At 43.3% G+C, this 21,642-nt stretch overlaps 1 protein-coding gene across 3 annotated transcripts in view; it reads right to left on the bottom strand.

The window, feature by feature from the left end:
* Positions 1–21,642, bottom strand: part of RBFOX1 (RNA binding fox-1 homolog 1) — a 2,041,748-nt gene that overhangs the window by 104,304 nt on the left and 1,915,802 nt on the right. For all 3 annotated transcript variants that reach the window (XM_081966089.1, XM_081966090.1, XM_081966091.1), the window contains 2 exons: positions 9,438–9,570; positions 410–449 (listed from right to left, as the gene is read on the bottom strand). In XM_081966089.1, coding sequence (XP_081822215.1) covers positions 410–449; positions 9,438–9,570 — 173 coding nt within the window. The remainder of the gene's footprint in view (positions 1–409; positions 450–9,437; positions 9,571–21,642) is intronic.

Below are 21,642 nucleotides of genomic sequence, written 5' to 3'. Positions count from 1 at the left end.
TTCTTTCGTTGGGGGTCTTTCTTGGAACCTTGACAGCAGGGCTGACATGGAAATGAAGCAATGGGGTGGGATGCTTGATCTTTCTGATTTATGCTTTGTCCTTAAGGATGTAGGAGCCTTCCCAGATGAGGATATGTTGCCAATCCACGCTCAGATTCACCCACTGGACCTTCTACAAGGACCCCTCCCCCAGGTAGTGAATGAAGCCAGATGGTAATTGATGCAATGAAACATTGAGTTATTCTATTCTCAGTCATCCTTCCAATTAAATTTCCCAACATGGAAACATGGAGGGCAGGCAGAGCGAAAGCTTAATGCAGCAAACGTAAGAACTAAGAAGAAGGAAAGGAAAAAAAAAGTTGCAGCAATGTAGGTGCCACAGATAGCATGCACATCAATTCATACTTACATAAATGTCTGCACCATAAAATCCATCCTGGTAAACAACACTGGAAAGATGTACACACAAAGAAAAAAACATTCATATTAGTGCATTTCCACATGCAGACGCTACCAACCCCTGAAACTCTTGAGGTTAGTCATATGACAAGAACAACAACGGAACAGGAAAGAAAGAAGAAACAAACTGGAATGCAAACAAGGAATATACAAAGGTATAGATACATTATAGAATTCACATAAGGTGGGGCCCCCTTATCCATATCTCAAATGGGGTCTGAAAGTTCCTTGTTTTTTTTTTTTTACTTTTCTTTGGAAGAAAGTAAAGTGGTACCATTAACATCTGGTCACTACAAAATATACAGGTGTTTTGTGCTGGGAGTGCATCTTTCAATATACCAAGCTAGGATTTTCACTTCTGAGTTTCAGACATCCCCACAGCATCTAAACCAGGAGCTGGCAATCCGTGGCTCTAGAGCTGCATGTGGCTCTTTCATCCCTCTGCTGCGGCTCCCTGTCACCGGTTGGCTCCACATTTGATAGGGCTTTTGGTTAGGATAGGTAGAGGGAAAAGGAAGCTGTGCTAGGAGGAGACTCTATGGTGGGGGAACCGGACTTCTGGTCGGCAAAGAAAAAAGGATGCCCTGCTAGAAGTAGACTCTATGATGGGGAAACCAGACTTCCGAATGGCTCCAAAATTGAATGGGGGGCTCCCGGTTAGGACTTTGTGGTTTTTTGAGTGTTTAAGGTTTCCGACCCCTGATTTAAACTAACTTGCCCAAACTTTACAGGTCGTTGCAGATGCAGTTCCCCATCCTTCTTTGTCATTCTAACACAACACCTGTTCCATCTCTAGGCAGAAGAGGGCCCTTCATACATGGCAATGAAGTTGAGTTGCAAGGGGAAGCTAATGAGATCCATCCCTAAGGGGAGCAAAATGTTCTTCACTAGTCTAGAGGCCATCCATGATGTTATGACTTATGTTGGAGACCAGATGACTGGTTGTGCATACAGGTAGTCCTCGACTTACGACCACAATTAAGCCCAATGTTTCTGTTGCTAAGCGAGACAGTAGTTAAGTGAGTTTTACAACCATTTTACAACCTTGCTTGATGCAATGGTTAAGTGAATCCCTGCAGTTATTAATTTATCAACGAAGTCATTAAGTGAACTTTGCCTTTGTCGGAAGGTCGCAAAAGTGGATCACTTGACCCCGGAACATTGCAACCATCGTAAATATGAATCAGTTGCCAAGCGTTTGAAGTTTGATTATGTGACTGTGGGGATGCTGCAATGGTTGTGAAAAGAAATGTGAAAACAGTGTGAAAAATGGTCATGGGTTGCTTTTTACAGAGTTGTTGTAATTTTGTGAGGTTACTAAATCAACTGTTGTAAATCAAAAACTGTCTGTAGTCTGTTCCATACCACGATGATACCAGGTGGAGAGATACCCAGGGGTGCGCTTCAAAAATGTGGGTTCTCTGCCCGGTTGCTGGATGGGAGTGGCCATGCTGGGCGTGGCTTAGTCGGCCTCCCGTACCGTGGCATGGGGAGCGTTTTCACCCTCCCTAGGCTCCGGAGGCTTTCCTTGAGCTCTGGGAGGGTAAAAATGGGCGCACCGGGCTAAGGAGGCCCTCCGGAGGCTGGAAACAGGCTCGTTTCTGGCCTGCTGGAACTTCTGGGAGGCCCGTATTTTGCCCTCCCCAAGCTCTGGAGGCTTTCCTCAAGCCTCCGGAAGAGCAAAAATGTCCTCCCCTAGGCTCCGGAGGCCCACCGAAGGCCCTTTGAAGGTCCAGAATCCAGAATTTCCAGAAGGCCCATTTTCCGCTCTCCCTGAGCCTCCCTGTCTCCCCCTGTACTTACCTGGCATCCCAAATGGGCCACATGGACACTCCTGGGAGGGACAGGATGGACAGGATGGGGTGGGTGGGGCCAGCCAGGGGTGGGATTTGCAGGTTCGCCAAACTGGGCAGATCTTTAGCTAGAGGATCACCCAAAGCCCTGCGAACCCACAGCAGCCCACCCCTGGTGATACCCTCCCCCCTCCTTCCATGGGCCTACCCAACTCTTGGCAACCCTTTTTATTTTGCACAAGGAAACCTACTTTTACACATCTTTGTCAGTGTCACCTCAGATCATTATGCATTGTGGGGAAGATGGAAGGACCTAATTGAATATCTTCAGCTGGGAGAAGTCGGTTTTTCAACCTGTCTAGTCTCTGTTTAAACCTGTATTTCAAGTTGCGTTCTAAGGCACACCGAGTGTCTTTCACAACAGTAATTATTTGTCAAAAAGACGAGTCTCGATAAAGAAAACTTTTCTGTGTTTTTCTCCCAAAATATTCCCCTGAAATGCAGAGCTGCAAAGGTCCCTCGGTAGCAATGCAGCACTCGTTCTAATAATCTGCACCGCCATTCATCCCAAATATTCGCACGTTAAGGGCTGCTTCAGATGAATCCTGGGGAATATGTAATTATGTCACATGTTCTGAAAGCAATTAAACCCAAGTTTAATTCTCTCCTCAAGCCACCGAATTGACAAATTTGCTCCAGTCATTCTCATTCATCCCAATTTACCTCACCGGGATGCTGTCGTGAGGAAAAACAGCAGTAGGGAGATTATGTGACTGAATACAGACCAGGACGTGGACTGATAAAAAAACAAACAAACCACTGAACAGCCATTATGAGGAGATTTCTAGAGAGGAGAACTTGGTCCTGAAGGAAAGCCTGAGAAAGAAACTCTAAATAAACAAGATAATCAATCTCTAACTGATCCTGCCCTGGTTTTGTTGGGGGTGGGGAGTGTAAGAGAAGCTTTGATAGGCTTTGAAGATCTTATTTGACCCCACAATAATACAGATCCTTTCTGGAACCCCTATTTTGCCTATTGCTTGGCCCTGCATACTTCAAAGAGCTGACATCAATCTTGAAAAGGTCTAATTTTGACAGGGGGAAAAAAGAGATTTCACCAATGAGTGAAATGGGTATAGAGTTTTGAAAATATTTGTACCTCAGGGTTGAAATGAGGAGTCCTTGGTGCTCTCTGAGCAGCTAAATGTTGGAAGCGTAAGCAAGCCTCTGTGTAAAGTTTCCTAATGATGCTTGATTCATAATAATGGTTTGTTGGTTCATACCATCATATGTGATGGACATGCCCCAAAGCAAGAAAATATTGGATGAAAATGCATACATGGTTGGAAAAAAAATGATAAAACAACATATAGATCTGAAACCAGAGATATTTTTGTTGGGCATCCTATCAGAAACAAATAATAATCAGACCACATATTTGCTCCTGCATATTTTAACTGCAACTAGAATTGTATTTGTGCAACAATGATGATGAGATCCCGTCTGAGAGGAATGTGATTAAGAAAATATTAGACTGCACAGAAATAGATAAATTAACACTTGCTATTAAGAATGAAGAAGAATTTTTTTTTATATGGGATGTATTCTATCAATGGTTAGATAATAGAAGTTAGAAATGGGAGGAAATGTTAAAGAGAAGAGTTGTTAAAGAAGATGGTGTTAAATGTTAAATATTAAAGTTATCCTATTATTATGTTATTATATTATTAATATGATGGCAAGGAATTACAACAAAGGTGTATAATATGATTATTTAAGCATAATTGTACCCAGAATACATACTGTTTGATGAAAAGTGGATGTTATATAAATAAAACAAATAAAACATTGGGGGGGGGGGTGGAAGAATGAAGGCAAATGTATCTGTCCCAAGATAGGATTGCAGGATCCAATCTGGGTTGATCACCAGGACCAGAGATTTAGTCTTCTGAGCTTTATTTCCCTTCCAACCTCTAATTCTATTATCCCAGTCTGCTGTGAATCCATATAAACTGAAGAGGCTAACACAAGAAGCTCACCAAGTCCTCCATCCATGCTATCAAATTTCAAGCCTCTCTTGAACATACGTTGCAAACATGTGATGTATGGTAAGCTGTGGAGAGTTCTGTGCTTGAGAGAGCCACGTTCTCTCTCACCATAATGTGTCTTTAGTGCAGGATTTCTCAACTTTGGAAGTTTCAAGATGTATGGACTTTGAATTGCTGGCTAGGGAATTCTGGGAGTCAAAGTCCGTGCATCTTAGAGTTACCAAAGTTGAGAAAACACTGCACGAAAGTATGAATGACTGGTGGGTCATCCAGCCCTCATTTGAAAAACTTCAACAAAGCAGAATCACTACCCTCCTTGACTGATTGTTCCATTATCTCAGAGATCTTATCGTTGGGAAATTCCTTTAAATGCATGCATTCTTATTAATTTAATTTTGAGGACCATCCTACCATCAAGAGACTCAAGATGGCCTTGAAGAGGTCCTCTGTTCTAGTATCTTGAATTTCATTTAACACATTGGGCCTTGGAGTCAATATAAAGGTTCCCCTTGCACATATGTGCCAGTCGTTCCTGACTCTAGGGGGCGCTGCTCATCTCCGTTTCAAAGCCGAAGAGCTAGCACTGTCAAAAGACATCTCCGTACTTGCATTTTTACGTGCTTTCAACCCAGCTTCTGCTAGGTTGGCAGAAGCTGGGAAAGTAATGGGAGCTCACTCTGTTACATGGTGCTAGGGATTCGAACCGCCAAACTTTCTGATCGATAAGCTCAGCGTCTTAGCCACTGAGCCACTGCGTCCCCTCTGGAATCAATATAGAAGTACCCTAAGAATATAAAAATTGTAGTTCTCAGCCTATTTACTTAAACTATTTAATGGACAGTGCAGGATATTTTTTGAAGTATTCACATGAGAGAATAAGTCAGAAATCCATCTTAAGAATACTTACATTTTTTAAAAACACAGACAGTTTTAGGAATTTGATTCTCTCTCTGTGAAAAATTGTTTTCCAAAACCTGTCTGTGTAGAAAAGTTGTATAGGACAATAAAGAAGTATTCTTTTTTTATTATTCACAGAAAATTTGACGGAAATAAATAATGTGTATTTGTCTGAGAAACTGACAGATCACTCTCTCTCTTTCTCCTAGAGTCCAGGATTAATGGCAAGCCATAAAAAGATTCTCGGGAGAAGGCATCTTTTGATCCTGATTTTATGTGTGTGTGTGTGTGTGTGTGTTTGTGTGTGTGTGTGTGTGTGAGAGAGAGAGAGAGAGAGAGAGAGAGAGAGAGAGAGAGAGAGAGAGAGAGAGAAATGCGACAGGAAAAAATGATGGAATGTAATTCTGAAAACAACATATGGTATATTATATCATTATATTTTGCAACTGTTCTCAACATTCCATCAAACAGAACTTTTTCCCCCAGTATAATAATTGTACATCTTTTTTCCATTTGTTAAAATAGCTTTCTTCTAACTCAAGATGAGTATGCTACTTGGGGGGAAAAAAAGAAGTTATAAGAATTTATTATTGGGAAGATTTAACACACACAGCCTCCTCTGAATCAGTCACAATCACAATCAAAACCACCTCCCTACAGGTAGTCCTTCTCTTGTAACCAGTTGCTGTCAAGCCCTTGAGAAATCAGAAAATGCAGGCAGTTCAGATAAATATAAAGATTCATGGTATGCTAAAGCTGTCTACAAGTATCTGAACTACTAACAGCCAAAGCAAATTGGTGGTAGATAAGGAATTCACAGTGGGATGGACTTAGATCTCTGATGGGCATGAAAGGACTTGAACCAATTTTGTTGTATGCATGATGTACAATGACAATAAGGGCTATCCTACTTGAGGCTGATGGTATGTTTGACCATAAGCCTTGGACTCAGTCTGGCCATCTCTTACAGTGGCTTAGCAACTGTTCAAAGTTATGATAGATCTCCCCAGGTGTATTTATCACCTGGTTCTAAAATTATGATGGCTCCCCACCCCACCATGATTACGGTGTTGGCATTTACTTCTGTTTTTCCACAAAAGTGGCCCACAGCAAACAACTTGTTTGCTAATTTTACAACTTAGCATTGGCTTTATGACTTAGGTGTTCACTTAACAACTGTGTCTATAAAGGTCATAAAATCAGGTTGGTCACGTGGGTGATCTGCTTCACGACAGTCACGATTGGGGGGGGGAGGAAGCTCTATGATGGTCATAAGTCAAGGACCACCTGTAGTCCTTGTAAATATAAGTAGGAAAAGTGTGGACGGACATAACCAGGATAAAGGCAGAACAAAAAAACAGCTCAGCAGATTTCTGTCCATTATTTTCTCAGCTTAGCTGAACCATGATAAAATGGGAGGGGAATAAAATAAGTATGTAGTCTTGCATTTACTTGACTTGTTCAGAAACAAGGATTTTTAAATTAACAAAGACACTCAAGCCAAAATCCCAACTACCAATGAATAATGTAGAACTAGCTGATTGTCTGAGACTACCTACCTACTGATATATTTTGGTGCACCCTTTCAGACAGTGTGAAGAAGAAGAAAAAAACAATTTCAAATTTATATGGAGTTTTCCTAAGCTTTGAAACGGAGTCTCCTTTGTGTTTCATTGTTTCTTCATGTTAATTATGTCCTATCAAGCTGTTGAAAATAGATTTACACCAGGGGTGTCCAAACTTGGGAACTTTAAGACTTGTGGACTTCAACTCCCAGAATTCCCCAGCCAGCCAAGATTTACACTCTTTTTACAATGCTGGGATCCTTCCTTGCCCCTTAGCTCACTTGACTAAGTCTGGGTGGAGAGCCTCAGAATCAAATCTACCTTTAGCAGTAGAAAATCAGTGATTTTACCGGCCATTTTATTTCAAATTCAAATTCAAGAGAAGGGAAGGGGAAGAGAGAGGACTGTGCCAATTGATCTGCTGCCCTGGCTTCTGATACCCTTTGCAAAATTAACTTCTTCTCAGGCCTGGATGCCATTCTTTTGCATTGGGCCTTCAGGCCTGCCACATTCAATGCTGTGGGGAAAATGGGAGGGGGGTTATATGGAGTCTGGGAGATATATAGTCAAAATAACATTCCTTTCTCAGAGAGTTAAGGACTTCTTGCCCTGTATCTGGAGTGGCGTGACCGGGAGGCACCTCCAATGTTGGATGGTGCCTGATTGGGCCATATGATAGACATGTGGGTGCTGGGCAGGGACTTGGACTTTTGTTTGGGTGGGGAAAACCTGGAAGCTTTCAGATTTCCCATATGTGCCAATATGACGTCTCTTATAAAATGGAACTTTGAGGAAACTCAAGGCTCAGAGTCTTCTTTCATTGGGGGTCTTACTTGAAACCGTGACACTTCTCTCCAGACTTATGCTTCTGTTTCAAGAAAGGCAGAAACCATAATTCTCTATATTTTGCCCCGATCTACCTGCTTTAAGAATGGATAGAAGACCAAGAAAAGCCTGAGAGGAATCAGCTAAATTTTCTATGGCTACATTCATGAACTTCTAGAACAGGTCCTCTCTAATGATTTGTCTCCTAATGAAGGGGTCTCTAAACGTGACAATTTTAAGACTTGTTGGACTTCAACCCCCAGAATTCCTCAGCCAACATGGCTGGCTGGGGAATTTCTGGGAGTTGAAATCCACAAGTTTTAAAACTGCTGAACCCTATTGGGGTTGCCTTCTCCTTAATCTCCCAGTAGAGCGAACAAACATTTTATTGTATGGGAGAAATACATGTGTACCATTTTAAGAGACAATAAGCACAAAATCTATTCATTCGCCCAATAATTTATGTCTTTGGTAGGGCAGTTCTCCACAAGCATTAAGCTTGAAGCACACACAAGCTTCCTACGTTGCCATCATTTTGCTGTTAACTGTATCTGTTATATATTGTATTTAGTTGTCCGTTGAAGGTCTCAGTCTGGTCCTCTGTTGGAGCGGGAAAATACTCACTCCTGATTGGTTGTGGGCTGATCAGTTTCCCTATAAAAGGAGCTGTGTCAGCCAGGGAGAAATAGTTGCCTCACGGGCAGATTTGAATAAAGCGCTGTTAGAAATAACTCTGGCCTCGCCTCCATTCTTCACCCGCAACTTAATAGTATCAATGCACTAAATCCAGGGATGGGTTTCACATTTTTTTACTACCAGTTCTGTGGGGCATGGCTTATTTTGTGGGCATGGCTTGGCAAATTTATGTTTCAGATTGGAGATGGGAAATAAAATATGTTGTAAAACTTTTTTTTTTAAAAAAAGGCCAAAGAAAACAGCAACCTGAGCTATACCGAGATGAACGCAGGAGAGCTGGAGGGTCCATTTTGTTTGCTGCCTGTGGGCTCCAGGTGGGGGTGGGGAGGCAGCAGCCGAGCGAGCAAGCCAGAAATCTGCCAGCTGCCAAGCACCCTGCTCACGAGTAAACTTGCTCACGAGTAAACTGCAGATTAGAGGCAGTCGGCATATCTTGGCATACTTGCTTGGCTGCTTGCCCCACCCCCTCACAGCTCACGGACAACAAACAAAACTCCTGCCTCCATGCATTGAGGAGGCTTGATCCCACTTAGGAGGTGATGGATGGAAAGCCTTGGGGCTCCCTGAGCAGCCCATGCTGCTTACCTGTGTGTAGGCACTAGGAGGCAGTTGTATGGATGCATGTGGCAAAGACGACTACTGGTTTGGTGACCCATGCCCAATTACTACTACTGGTTCTCCTGAACCGATCTGAACTGGGAGCAACCCACCTCTGATTAAATCCTTCTGGGTTACAAGTCAAACTTTCACTTTCCCCCCCCTTCAAAAAATAGATTTAAAATATGATTCCACCTCCTCGAGAACCAGATATTTGCCATCGCCCTCCAACACAGCCCTGCTGCCATGCGTTCCTTCTCAAGGGGAATTTGCATAACAACATGGGATGCACAAAATGCTCGAAAGCCACCAACCATGACAGGGCAAATTACTATCATTTGTCAACCCCCGTGTGCAAGGTGATCCACTTCAGGCGACGGAGGTTGGCGGCACGCTGGGCGAGGTTGGTGTGGCGAGACAAAATGGTTGCGCCTGACATTCATGAATGCTCGATTGCCTTGTTATTATTATTTTTGTGGCCTCCTCCCTGTGGGAAGTTAGAAGATGGAAACTGCAGAGCGACCGGCTGAAGAAGCCCAGGGCTACAAGCGACTTACCCGCCATAAGCTGGAATCGGAGGCGGGGGTGCCGCAGCTCGAAATGTGTTGTAGACGGTGCGGCCTCTGCCTCTAAGGTGGGCCCCTCGGTACGCGGCAGCTGCAGTTGCAGCTGGATACGGGAAACCCGGCACTAAGAGAAGACAAAAATGCAACAGGTGGTTGATACTTCTGTTTCCGAAAGTAGAAGATGCTGGATCATTCAAGAGAATCAACACATTCACCCTTGGCCTGGGGGAACAGCCATAGGCCTTTCTCAACGAAGTCTGCTTTCTCAAATTTGCCGTATTCTCAAATTAACAATGGAAGGCAAGAATAAGGTGCAGTGTGTATTGCATAGGGAAGAAAAGTCTTGGTTTCAAACCCAGTACAAACCCATTTCTGAGCTCTAAAAGGTTGAAGCATGGCAACTGCTGCAATTCAACCTTTCAGATACCCTTGGCCTGGATGACTGAGTCTTCATCGACATATTTCTGGCTGTAATAGCACTTAGACTTTTATATCGCTTCATAGTGCTTTTACAGCCCTCTCTAAGTGGTTCAGCCTATCACCCCTAACAATCTGGGTCCTCATTTTACCCACCTCGGAAGGATGAAAGGCTGAATCAACCTTGAGCTGGTGAAACTTGAACTGCCAAACTGCAACAAGCAGTCAGCTGAAGTAGCCTGCAGTACTGCACTCTAACCACTGCACCACTTCAGCTCTTATCTATAGATCTTTGAGTCAGCTGCAGTTTGGTAGAAGATGGCCAGTTTTGGTTGGCCTGAATTGGGGATGTAACAAATTCCAGATGGGATGAATAGGACAAAGCTGGTGTATGCATTTCCATTCACTAGGACTAGTGTTTCTCAACCTTGTAGACTTTAAGATGCATGGACTTCAGTGGTTTTCTGGGTGCAAGGAAAAGGGGGGTTTTGATTGTTTTTTAATCACATTTTATTATATGGTGCATTTTTTAAAAGTTGTAAGCTGCTTGGAGCCATGTTAATGTGAGTTGGGTGGCTAAATATATTTAACAAACAAACAAATAAAGCCGCTCATATAATTGAAGGCAACTCTTGGAAAATTGTCTATTCATGAATGTCATTGTACTACATCAGAATCTGTTAATATTAACTGTTAGTCTTTACATGTGAATTTCAGTGATAGATTTACAGCTTTGTGCTAGTTTTCTAACTTCACCATAGAATACAGGCTGAACTGTAAATGTTGGCCATGACATGAACATTTGACGTAGCTCTTTTGTTTGAAGGCTTCCTTTAGTTAAAGAGCGGTCATAGTTGGTTTAAAGAGGCTGAGTGGGACAGGGGGTCAGGTTTTCTACCCAGCTGGCTAGTCTGGAACTAATTAAACAGGCACACATGAATCTGGGAATGAGTGGCATTTATAATACAAAAAGTGAACCCTGCATCTGCAGGAATATGCTATGAAGGAGGAGGAGGAGAAAAAAAGAAAGGAGGAGGAGGAGGAGAAGGAGGAGGAGGAGGAGGAGAGGAGGAGGAGGAAGAGAAGGAGAAGGGAAGGAGGAGAAGGAGGAGGAGAAGAGGAGGAGGAGGAGGAGGAGGAGGAGGAGAAGGAGAAGAGGAGGAGGAGGAAGAGAAGAAAGTAAAGGAGGAGAAGAAGGAGGAGAAGAGGAGGAGGAGAAGGAGAAGAAGAGGAGGAAGAGTAGAGGGAGGAGAAGGAGAAGAGGAGGAGAAAGAGAAGGAGAAAGAGAAGAAGGAGAAGAAGAGGAGGAGGAGAAGAGGAGGAAGAGGAAGAAGAAGAAGAGGAAGAGGAGGAGAAGAAGGAGAAGAAGAAGAAACAACAACCACAGGGAACTTCTGATAAATGATTTATTACAGAAGAGTTCAGAAACCATTATGAAAGAAATCCAGAAACTGCTTGCATCAAGTGCAATTCTGTTTGTAATAATCAATATTCATACTCTTTGCATCCTTTTTCCCCTTCCCATTCTACATAAAAGGCTAAAAATTCTCTTTGGGCACCTTGAGAGCCATTTCTCACCTTGAAAAGGAGTCTAGCAACCATTTCTAAAAACAATCTATAGGAGCAGGCCAACCACATTCACCAGAGACAAACCTAACTCTCTTTTTTTATTTCAAAGAAGCAGCTAGAAAAAGCACCAGAGAATCCTCTGCCTACAGATAGGCTTTTATTTTTTATTTTAAGATATAATTCTCTCTCCAGAACTCTCCCATTGTTACCTAAACATTCTTGTTCATAAATCTTACTAATCAGAGTCTTGAAAGACTTGTTCCTAGGATGAAGTGCTTCTTCATCAGAAGAACGGTAGAACTGTAACAAAAATCTGACAGCCTAAGAGATATAGTTTCTGTCTGCTCTTTGTTTTGGCGATGGACTGATCCAGCATCAGATTGTTAACTTTTCCTCATAAACATAACATCTCCTCCATCATAAATGTGATAATGTAAAACCTTATCTTTCACAGGAAGGACACAGGTACATAAAGGAAAAGGTTTCCCTCACACATATGTGCTACTCGTTCCTGACTCTAGGGGGCAGTGCTCATCTCTGTTTCAAAGCCAAAGAGCCAGCGCTGTCCCAAGACGGTGCTGTGGTGCATAGATCAACTCCATCCAATCAGGATTGTCAATTGGGTTCAGAAAATCAAGTACCTTTTATTTGATACTTGGATTCAAAATGTTGAACTAGGCTGAATTTCAATTTTTATGAAATGGTTGCAAATAAAAGGCAGCATTTTCCATGTGCAAACGGTGGAGTGAATCTCGTTTGATTTGACGAGTCAGTGAAAAGCATTGAATTTGGAAAGTCAACTCAGTTCAGAGGTTTGATAGATTGTGCGGTTGGAGTTGGAAAAGGATCTGACATTACAGAATACAGAATAATAGTTGTGTTCTCTCTCGTGATTCCAATGAATATGCAGACACGGGCTTGGCTGTCTGCCACGACTAATTACAAAGATAAAGTCACCCCTTGGCTAGGAGCCTAGAACGCTATCTTCAAGAAACCAAGATTAAACTTACGGAATGCTTTCTCAACGGCTAGTAAATTGGACTGTTGTTTCCTGCAAAGATTCCCCTCCCGTCACTCCACCTATAAACTCTTTGGGAGGGACCACAACCTTAGCCAGCTGTCCCTACTTCCTTCTATGACGTCTTCTCCACAGCTGTTCCTTTCTCCTCTCAGCTCTACGCACACACACATCAGGGACAACCTCCCTCTGTTCCTCCTCACTGCTCCCTGACTCAGATGCCACCTGGTGGCCAACAGGCCTCTCTAGTTCCTGCTCTGACTCCAAATACCCTCCAGAGTCTTCCTCATCCTCCAGAGCAGTCCCATAATGGTCTGAGCTGTCAGAGTCCACCAACAGCTCGGCCGCTGCTGGGCCACAACAAGTTGGAAGGGATATTCTAGTCCAGTGATGGTGAAACTATGGCACGCATGCCAGAGGCGGCAGGCAGAGCTCTCTCTGTGGTCATGCGTGGAATCGCCAGCTGCTCTTATGGTTTCCAGTGCACTGGCCTTTGCAAGCACCAGAGCGCCTGGAAACGCCTCCAAAAACACCTCAGGAAATGCCAAAAACAGACATGCGCGCACGGCCAGTTGGTCTTCGAGTTTCTGGTGCCCTGGAACGTGCAAAGACCAGCTGGCATGTGCACATATGCATGCTGGAAACCCGAAGACCAGCTGGTTGGCATGTCCACCGGCCAGCTGGTCTTCAGGTTTCCGGCACTCCAGTGCGCACACGCACATACATACACGCATGTTCCAGTTTGGTCCCTTGGTGCCAAAAAGGTTCACCATCACTATTCTAGTCTAACTCCTTGCTCAAGCAAGAAACTCTTGTAACACTATGGACAAAAAGACTGTCCAGTCTCTTTTTGAAAGCCTTCCGTGATGGAGTACCCACAACTTCTGGAGGCAAGCTGTTCCACTGGTAAATTGTTCTCACTGTCAGGAAATTTGTCCTCAGTTCTAGGTTGGATCTCTCCTTGATTAGTTAATATCCATTATTTCTTGCCTTGCCCTCAGGTGCTTTGGAGAATAGTTTGATATTAAGTACATCACATGAACTACATTGACATTAGATAGATAGCAATAGCGCTTAGACTTATATACCACTTCACAGTGCTTTACAGCCCTCTCTAAGCGGTTTATAGTCAGCAAATTGCCCCCAACAATCTGGGCCCTCATTTTACTAACTTCAGAAGGTTGGAAGGCCGAGTCAACTTTGAGCTGGTCAGGATCGAACCTCAGTCTGTGGGTAGAGTTAGCCTGTAATACTGCATTATAACTACTGCGCCACCACAGCTCCTATAGCAATGGCAATAGACTTATATGCCGCTTTATAGTGCCTTATAGCCCTCTCTAAATAGTTTATGGAGTCAGCCTTTTGCCCCCAACAATCTGGCTCCTCCTTTTACCCTCCTCAGAAGGATCGAAGGCTGAGTCAACCTTGAGCCTGGTGAGATTTGACCCAAATTTCAGGCAGCCGGCAGGCAGCAGAAGTAGCCTGCAGTACTGCACTCTAACCACTGGGCCACCATGGCTCAAGCAACTGGATGGAAGGGTGAGCACATAGAGTATTTAAATATAAAATTTCCTGGTATTCAGACTTTTCAAACCATATCCGGTTCAGCCAGTAACACTTTCCAAAATAATTAAGCCCCATGTATTGAATGAATGGCTTTCTCTTAATAGTCCTTTCCTTATTTGCCGCGCACGCAAAAACCTTAGCTAGAGGAGGGCAAGGGGAAATAATGGGGGGAATTTGTCCCCCCCCCAAAAACCAATACAAAAGCTTGTATTTTATTCTTGGCATTTCAATTTTGTTGCTCATCTGGAAAATGAGTAATCTGAATTTAATCACTTAATGGGTGGCTGGAGGATTGGACAGAGGGATGGAAAGGCAGAATACCGAACATGGAAGTGACCTTCATGTTTTTATCAGTAGACTTCTGTTCACAGAATAAAGTCTGTGTTGGTTTAATTCTCTCTTTGGGATCCCCAAATACCATTGCCATGGGCACTCAATTATTTGGAGTGCATTTGCTACAGATAGAAGTTTGTGGTTATGGATGGAAGGATCAAGTTTCACAGGAAATTACATTTCTGTTCTTGAATGGTGCAAAGGGTCAGATACATTGCCTGAATTTAATTTTGGGCAGCATCTGGTCTCCATTTCTTTTTTCTTTCCTAGAATAATGGGCCACAATTACCACAATCTTAACAAGCAAAGGAGAAGGGCCTTAATTTATTGCTCCCACAGTGATTTAATTAACTGAGATGACTGCAAATCTATGCTTGCAATCAATGATATTCTCTTTTTAACTAAATTGTGTTTGATTCCACTATCTTTGTGCAGGACTGTAATGTTTTTTTTTTTCAATTCCATATCTAAAAGCTTTTGAGAAAGAACCATTAAATTAAAGTATAATTTACCTCTGAGTAGGGTGATCCTATTAGTTGGTTCTTCCTACGCTAAAATTTTTATTTATTATTTTATTTATTAGATCTGTGTGCCACTCATCTCATCTAGAAGTGACTCTGGACAGCTTTCAAACACGAATAGGCCTCTCTCTTTTAGTTACATCTTATAATTTGCATTTTTGAAGCAGTTCATTCTTATAATATTCAAGTTTCCGTATTGTTTTATTCTTTTCAACATCATAAAGAGTCACCGTGTGATGAGATAGGCAGCAGATACATTTAATTTAATAAATAAATAAAAATAATATTGCTGCCTCTTTTAAAAGGCCTGAATTAATATATTAGTCTAAGTCCTGATTTTCTTAGCCATGATTTTTTAGCATCCTGGTTCAATCTGTAAACCCTGGCAGTGTTTCATAGGGCATCCAAAATTAGGGCATTAGCAAATGCATTAATCTAATACCAGTAACATGAATTAGGCCATCTTGTGGATTTGCAGAATACCCTGGACCATCAGATAAACCAATGATCTGCATTCACACAACATACTAACCTCCAATGTGCATCAAGATTCATAGTAACCAGGTTAGCATTTGGAGGATGTGGCTAAAGCATGTTGCATGAACAAAGAAATGCCAATTTGTATAGGCAACTAGCCGATAACCTGGCATTGCCTGGGTATTTATTTATAGGGGGGAATGTCCCGACCAAACAGAATTTCTAATGTTGGATTTTCCTCCTTTCCAGAGGGAGCTCCTTTGTGGAGTACTGTGAAGCCGTTACCATGGCAACTCCACTGAACTGCACAGTAGAAGCCATTTTACGGCAGTACAATAGAAGCCATTTTAAGGCATAACAGGTTTTATCTTAACAGAACACACATGTTTTAGGGGTGCTTTACTCCCATAGTATTTTTCTCCAGAGAGTAAGTCATCTGTGTACCAAGTTTGGTTGAAATTGCTCAAGGCGTTCTAGAGTTATGCTGGAACACACGCAGACACTTTTCTATATATAGGTTGTTCACGTAGTTCTTCCAAGATTGAAATTCTTTTAACTAGAGTTTCTGAAAATTTAACTTAGTGCCCTATTAAGCTACAAATGTTCTGTTCAACTCAAAGTTTTAAAGAGAACCACGGTGACAGAATGACGAAGAAAATTGAGTTTAGCCCTTAATCTATTATGATTTATACCATGTCTACTGAGATGATTATACTATAATCAACCTTAAAATTAACTCCATCAATGCATCTGGGTGACAAAACACTGAATAGAGAAAGAAAAGTTTTATAGACCAAATATGCATTTTGAGAATAGAGATATTTAGGCAGAGTTCAGATTGGGGGAAAAAAAGCCAACACAGTTCTAGGCTCCATCAACAGAGGAATAGAATCAAGATTACGTGAAGTGTTAATACCACTTTACAATGCCTTGGTAAGGCCACCTTTGCAATGCTGCATCCAGTTTTGGTTATCGTGATATAAAAAGACGTTGAGACTCTAGAAAGTGCAGAGAAGAACAACAAAGATGATTAGGGGACTGGAGGCTAAAACATATAACAGATTAAACAGATTAACAGAGTTGGAAGGGTCCAACTCCTCGGTCAAGCAGAAGACCCTACACATTTCTGACAACCTTCTGAAGAAGGTTGCAGGAATTGGCTATGTCTAGTCTAATGAAGGGAAGGACTAGCAGTAACATGATAGCTGTCTTCCAATATTCAAGAGGCTGTCGCAGAGAACAAGGGGGTCAACCTCTTCTCCAAAGCATCTGAAGGCAAGACAAGAAGTCAAGGTTGGAAGTTTATCAAAAAGTTCCCACTTAAAATTAAGAAGCAGTTTCCTGACAGTGAGAACAATCCATCAGTGGGACAGCTTACCTCTAGAAGTTGTGGGTGCTGAACTGAAGAAGCTTCTTGGATGAGAAGCCAAACGTCTTCAAGGAAAAGCAAAGTAAGTCCAGTTGCCTTTCGAAAAAGTTCCACCAGGGGAGGTTTTTAAGAAGAGACTGGACAGCCATTTGTCCAGAATAGTATACTGTCTCCTGCTTAAGCAGGGGGTTGGACTAGAAGACCTCCAAGGTCCCTTCTAACAGCTACTCTGAATAAGCCAACAGAGAGGAATATTTGCAACAGAGAAGATAAACACCTCAACATAGTTCTTACTATTATGTTCACACCTGAACTGCTGTCGAGTGCTAATTCATCCCAGGTGATATTAATATAGACATTTAGTCCCCATTTTCATACTAAATGAAGTAAACAATTGCTCCAAGAGCCATCAGGAAATAAACTTTAACACACATACTGGGGAGGGAAAAGAATATCAACCCAAACTTAAAATCCAGGCGCTTATGTGCCCACATTGGAGACGTCCCAGATGAGGCTGGCATTATAAAATGTATCTTCAAGTTCCGAAGCCCGAAGGGGAAAAAAAATGAAAAAGTAACATATGGTAAAACCAACAGGGAGGCAGATTTCCCATCCAAACCATAAAAACATACAGCCCTTTTAATGGGCAATTATTGCTTGCATTCCAGCTCGGATCTGCATTTATATAAGAGTGCCATATGTCAAAAGGAAGGTGTGTTGCCACAATGGATGAAGGAATCTCTCGGTTGGCCCTCCTGTGCACTGCTCGTTTGGCACTCAACCATCTTGAATCCTGCACGGCTTCTAGGGCAGGGATGGCAAACCTTTTCGGCACCGAGTGCCGAAAAGTTCACACAGAAACCTCGCACACGTCGGAGCCCCGTTCAAAAAAAGTCAAACTTCCGGATTCTAGTGTGCATCTGTGCTCGACAATCAGCTGGCCAGCGTACATGTGCAGGGTGGTTTTTGGCACTGCCACACACGTGAAAGGTTTGCGCTCTAGAAAACACAAACTCATGGCTTTTGGCACACATGTGCACCCAAGAATCAGTGAATGGCAGGCGTGCACAGGCTGGTTTTTGGCACTGCCATACACGCAAAGAGATCACGCTCAGGAAAGCTGAACTTCCAGGTTCTGGTGCACATGCGCACCCAACAATCAGCTGGACAGCGAGCATGTCCAGGCCGGTTTTCAGCACTGCCATGCTTGCAAAGGACAGCTGATCGACGTGCGCATGCCACTCACCCGGAAGACAAACAGGCAAGGCCACGCGTGCCAGGCGACAATGGCTTTGTGTGCCACTTTGGACACACGTGCTATCACCATTGTGGTTCTAGGGGAAAGGCAGAACTTAAATCTGAATAGAGGCGCACCCCTGGCCCATGCCTGCTCAGCAGTTGGCAATCAGGGCTTCTAAAAATTGCTCCAATCTGGATGCGTTTGACTGCAAATGAGGGTTGAAAGAAAATCACACAGGCCGCCCTTGTAATTGAACTAATTAACTACAGTTAATTCCAAAAGGCCCCGTTGGAAATTCTAGTTTCCCCCCAAATCCCTGCAGAATACAAAGAGCTGAGGAGTTGGATGGGGAGATATAATTCTTTCTTGAAAACCATCTAATTTTAAAGGAGAAAAGTTTGGCCTCAGCCAAAACTGTCACTATGTTATTTTGTTTGTCTACTTGAGCCTCTATTATGAGTTATACTGTAGAGAAGTTTTTCTTATCTGACAATGATTTACTGCGCATGCTTCTTAACACGTTTCATATACATCACACATTCCAGAGACTTCTTTCCTTTTTGATCTTCTGTTCGTCTGCCAAGAAGGTGGACAACAAACTGCTCTTGCCAAAATGTAACAATTAGATAGATTTGTTTATTTTTCTTATTTTTATATTAAAGCTTGTTTTAATTAGAACTTGTTACTGGATCTTACTTTTACCTTTCTTGAAGATATGCTGTTTGGAAAAGCCGTCGATCCCTAGACCTCATTAGCTCAGGGTGAAATTTCCCCTGACAAAAACATCAGTGGAATGGCAATAAAAATAAGACATGATTTTGAAAAGCAGCAACTTACTGACGTGCAATAAGGCCTTTGCTTAGTTTCTACGGGTAGTCCTCGACTGACGACCACAATTGAGCCCAAAATTTCTGTTGCTAAGTGAAACATTTCTTAAGGGAATTTTGTCCCATTTTATGACCTTTGTGGCCCCCGTTGTTAACTGAATCACTGCGGTTTGTTCAGTTCGTAACACAATTTCGGTTACGAAGTGAGACAGCTGTTAAGGGAGTTTGGCTGCCTTTCACGGCCTTTCTTACAGCAGTTGCAGTGCAGGGGCGTACCGGCGCCTGCTGGGAGCACCGGGTACCATTCCGGTACAGTGCTCCAGAGGGCCCACCCATCCGCCCGAGCTCGTTACTGTTAAGTTGGCAAGAACGCAGTGTCCTGGCAATGACGTCGGGAGTTTCCCCTGAGTCAGCCAGGACACTACAGTTACCTGTATTTGAGCTCTTCGGCACTTCCGCGCATGCGCAAGGAGCGTACATCGCCTGTGCGATGCTCCGCTGAGCAGCTGGAATGGCGCAGAGGCATCGCGGAGGTGTTGTGGAGGTAAGGACGCATGAGCGCGCTACGCGTGTGCATGTGAGAGACACCGGACCCCATTGCACCGTACCGGAACCCACCACTGTGCAGTTGCTAAGTGAATCATGGCAGTTGTGAAGTTAATCACCTGGCTATCAAGGGGATCTGACTTTGTCATCAGAAGGTCACTATTCTGACCGAGGCTTCCCCGAAAAGCACGAGGCAGAGTCCTGGTCCCGACAAAACCCCTTTTATTAAACAAATGTGAATTCCTCTCCTTCACATTCAGCAAAGGCCTGGCAAACAGTCTTTCAAAGGAATATTTATGACCACAGACCTTATCTAGCTTGGAAAGTCTCTGAGATTCACAGACAGATCTTCACACTCCTGAAACGAATCTAACGGCCGAATGAACAAATAGTTTCCTGCAAAAGCCCACTCCCCTTTCGCTCCTCTTTTATTTCCTATGGGAGGGGCCATTCACCATCCACCTGTGGCTTTACTCCCAAGTCGACCCTGATTTCTGAGTTCTTCTTTTCTTCTGGCAGCTCTGCACATGCACACACTGGGAACAGGCTCCAGCTGTTCCTCTGCCTCATTGCTGTCTAGCTCCCAAGCAGTGGTGGGCTTCAAAAATTTTTAGAACCTCTTCTGTAGGTGTGGCCTGCTTTGTGGGAGTGGCTTGCCAGCAATGTGACTGGGTGGGCGTGGCCAACTTGTAAAATGTGGTGAAACTCACTTAACAATGCTCTTGCTTAGCAACCAAAATGTTGGCTCAGAAACTCTGGCATTTGAAGCACGCAAGTCTTAAAGCTGTCAAGACCCTTACAAGACCCTTGCACCCCTAACCCTTTAGAAAAAAAAACCCCAGGGGTGTTCAAACTTGGCAGCTTTAAGACTTGTGGACTTCAACTCCCAGAATTCCTCCTCCAGTCATGTTGGCTCAGGAACTCTGGCATTGAAGTGTGCAAATATTAAAGCTGTCAAGTTACAAGACCCTCGTACCCTTAACCCTTTAGGGAAAAAACCCCCAGGGGTGTTCAAACTTGGCAGCTTTAAGACTTCTGGACTTCAACTCTCAGAATTCCTCCTCCAGTCATGTTGGCTCAGGAATCTCTGGCACTGAAGTGTGGAAGTTTTAAAGCTGTCATGTGACAAGACCCTTGCACCCCTAACCCTTTAGAAAAAAAGACCCCAGGGGTGTTCAAACTTGACAGTTTTAAGACTTGTGGACTTCAACTCCCAGAATTCCTCCTCCAGTCATGTTGGCTCAGGAACTCTGGCACTGAAGTGTGCAAGTCTTAAAGCTGTCAAGTTACAAGACCCTTGCACCCCTAACCCTTTAGAAATAAAAAACCAGGGGTGTTCAAACTTGACAGCTTTAAGACTTGTGGACTTCAACTCCCAGAATTCCTCCTCTCGCTCTTCCTCTTGACGATGTGCGGACGGAGGGAGGGAGGGAGCTGGAACCAGTTCTAAACGGCACTGCAGATTTGTGGAACATCTTCTATAGAAGAGAACTGGCAGGTACCCACCCCTGCTCCCAAGACAGCTGGTAACTGCCAGACAGCCTTGGCCTCCTCTCTGCCTGCGACGCAGAGCCCTCATCAGATCCTTCCCGAGACTCCAGGACTGGCCCAGGTTCCTCCCCAACCTCCTCACTGTCCGACTCTGCTGTCAGCTCTGCTGGCGGGCCATAGAGGTCGCAATAAGGGGAATCGCGTGAGCCCCTCAGGATACTGCAACCGTCATAAATGTGGATCAGTTGCAAGGATCTGAATTTTGATCACATGACCACGGGGATGCCGCAATGGTTGTAAGCGTGAAAAAAGTGGTCATTTTTTCAGTGTCATTGTAACTTGGAACAGTCACTAAAAGCAATGTTGTAAGTCGAGGACTACGTCTATTTCACTTGAACTATAACTTATAGTTATATAACTTAATGTTATAGGAAACCAAGCGCAAGTATTTTTCCCCTTCCTCTGACCTAATGTCCGTTTTTGGGGAAGAGATTCCAGATCCAAAAGCAGCTCAGGTAAGGTTGTTCATTCCTGATCTTCCTGGCTGAAATGTTTCTGGAGATACTTCATTCTTTACACAGATCTCCTTCAGCATGAAATTATTCAAGTCCCCCCACTCGATTTTAATTGGAAAGGCTGTCTGGGCAGCTTACAGATCAAAGCGAAAAGAAACTTTCTCTACTCGGAAACTATCTGTAAAGTCACGACACAAAATGAAAAAGATAAAAACCTGTGCAGCAGGAAACAGAAAATAAGGTAATTCAGTGTTTTATGTGTAATGTTGACTTATGTTGTGGGAATCCAGATTCCTTGGTGGAGAAT

Source organism: Natrix helvetica (assembly GCF_964273705.1).
Source record: "Natrix helvetica genome assembly, chromosome: 13".
In the NCBI taxonomy this organism is placed as follows: Eukaryota; Metazoa; Chordata; class Lepidosauria; order Squamata; family Natricidae; genus Natrix; species Natrix helvetica.
This window is presented reverse-complemented; position numbering and strand designations above follow the sequence as displayed.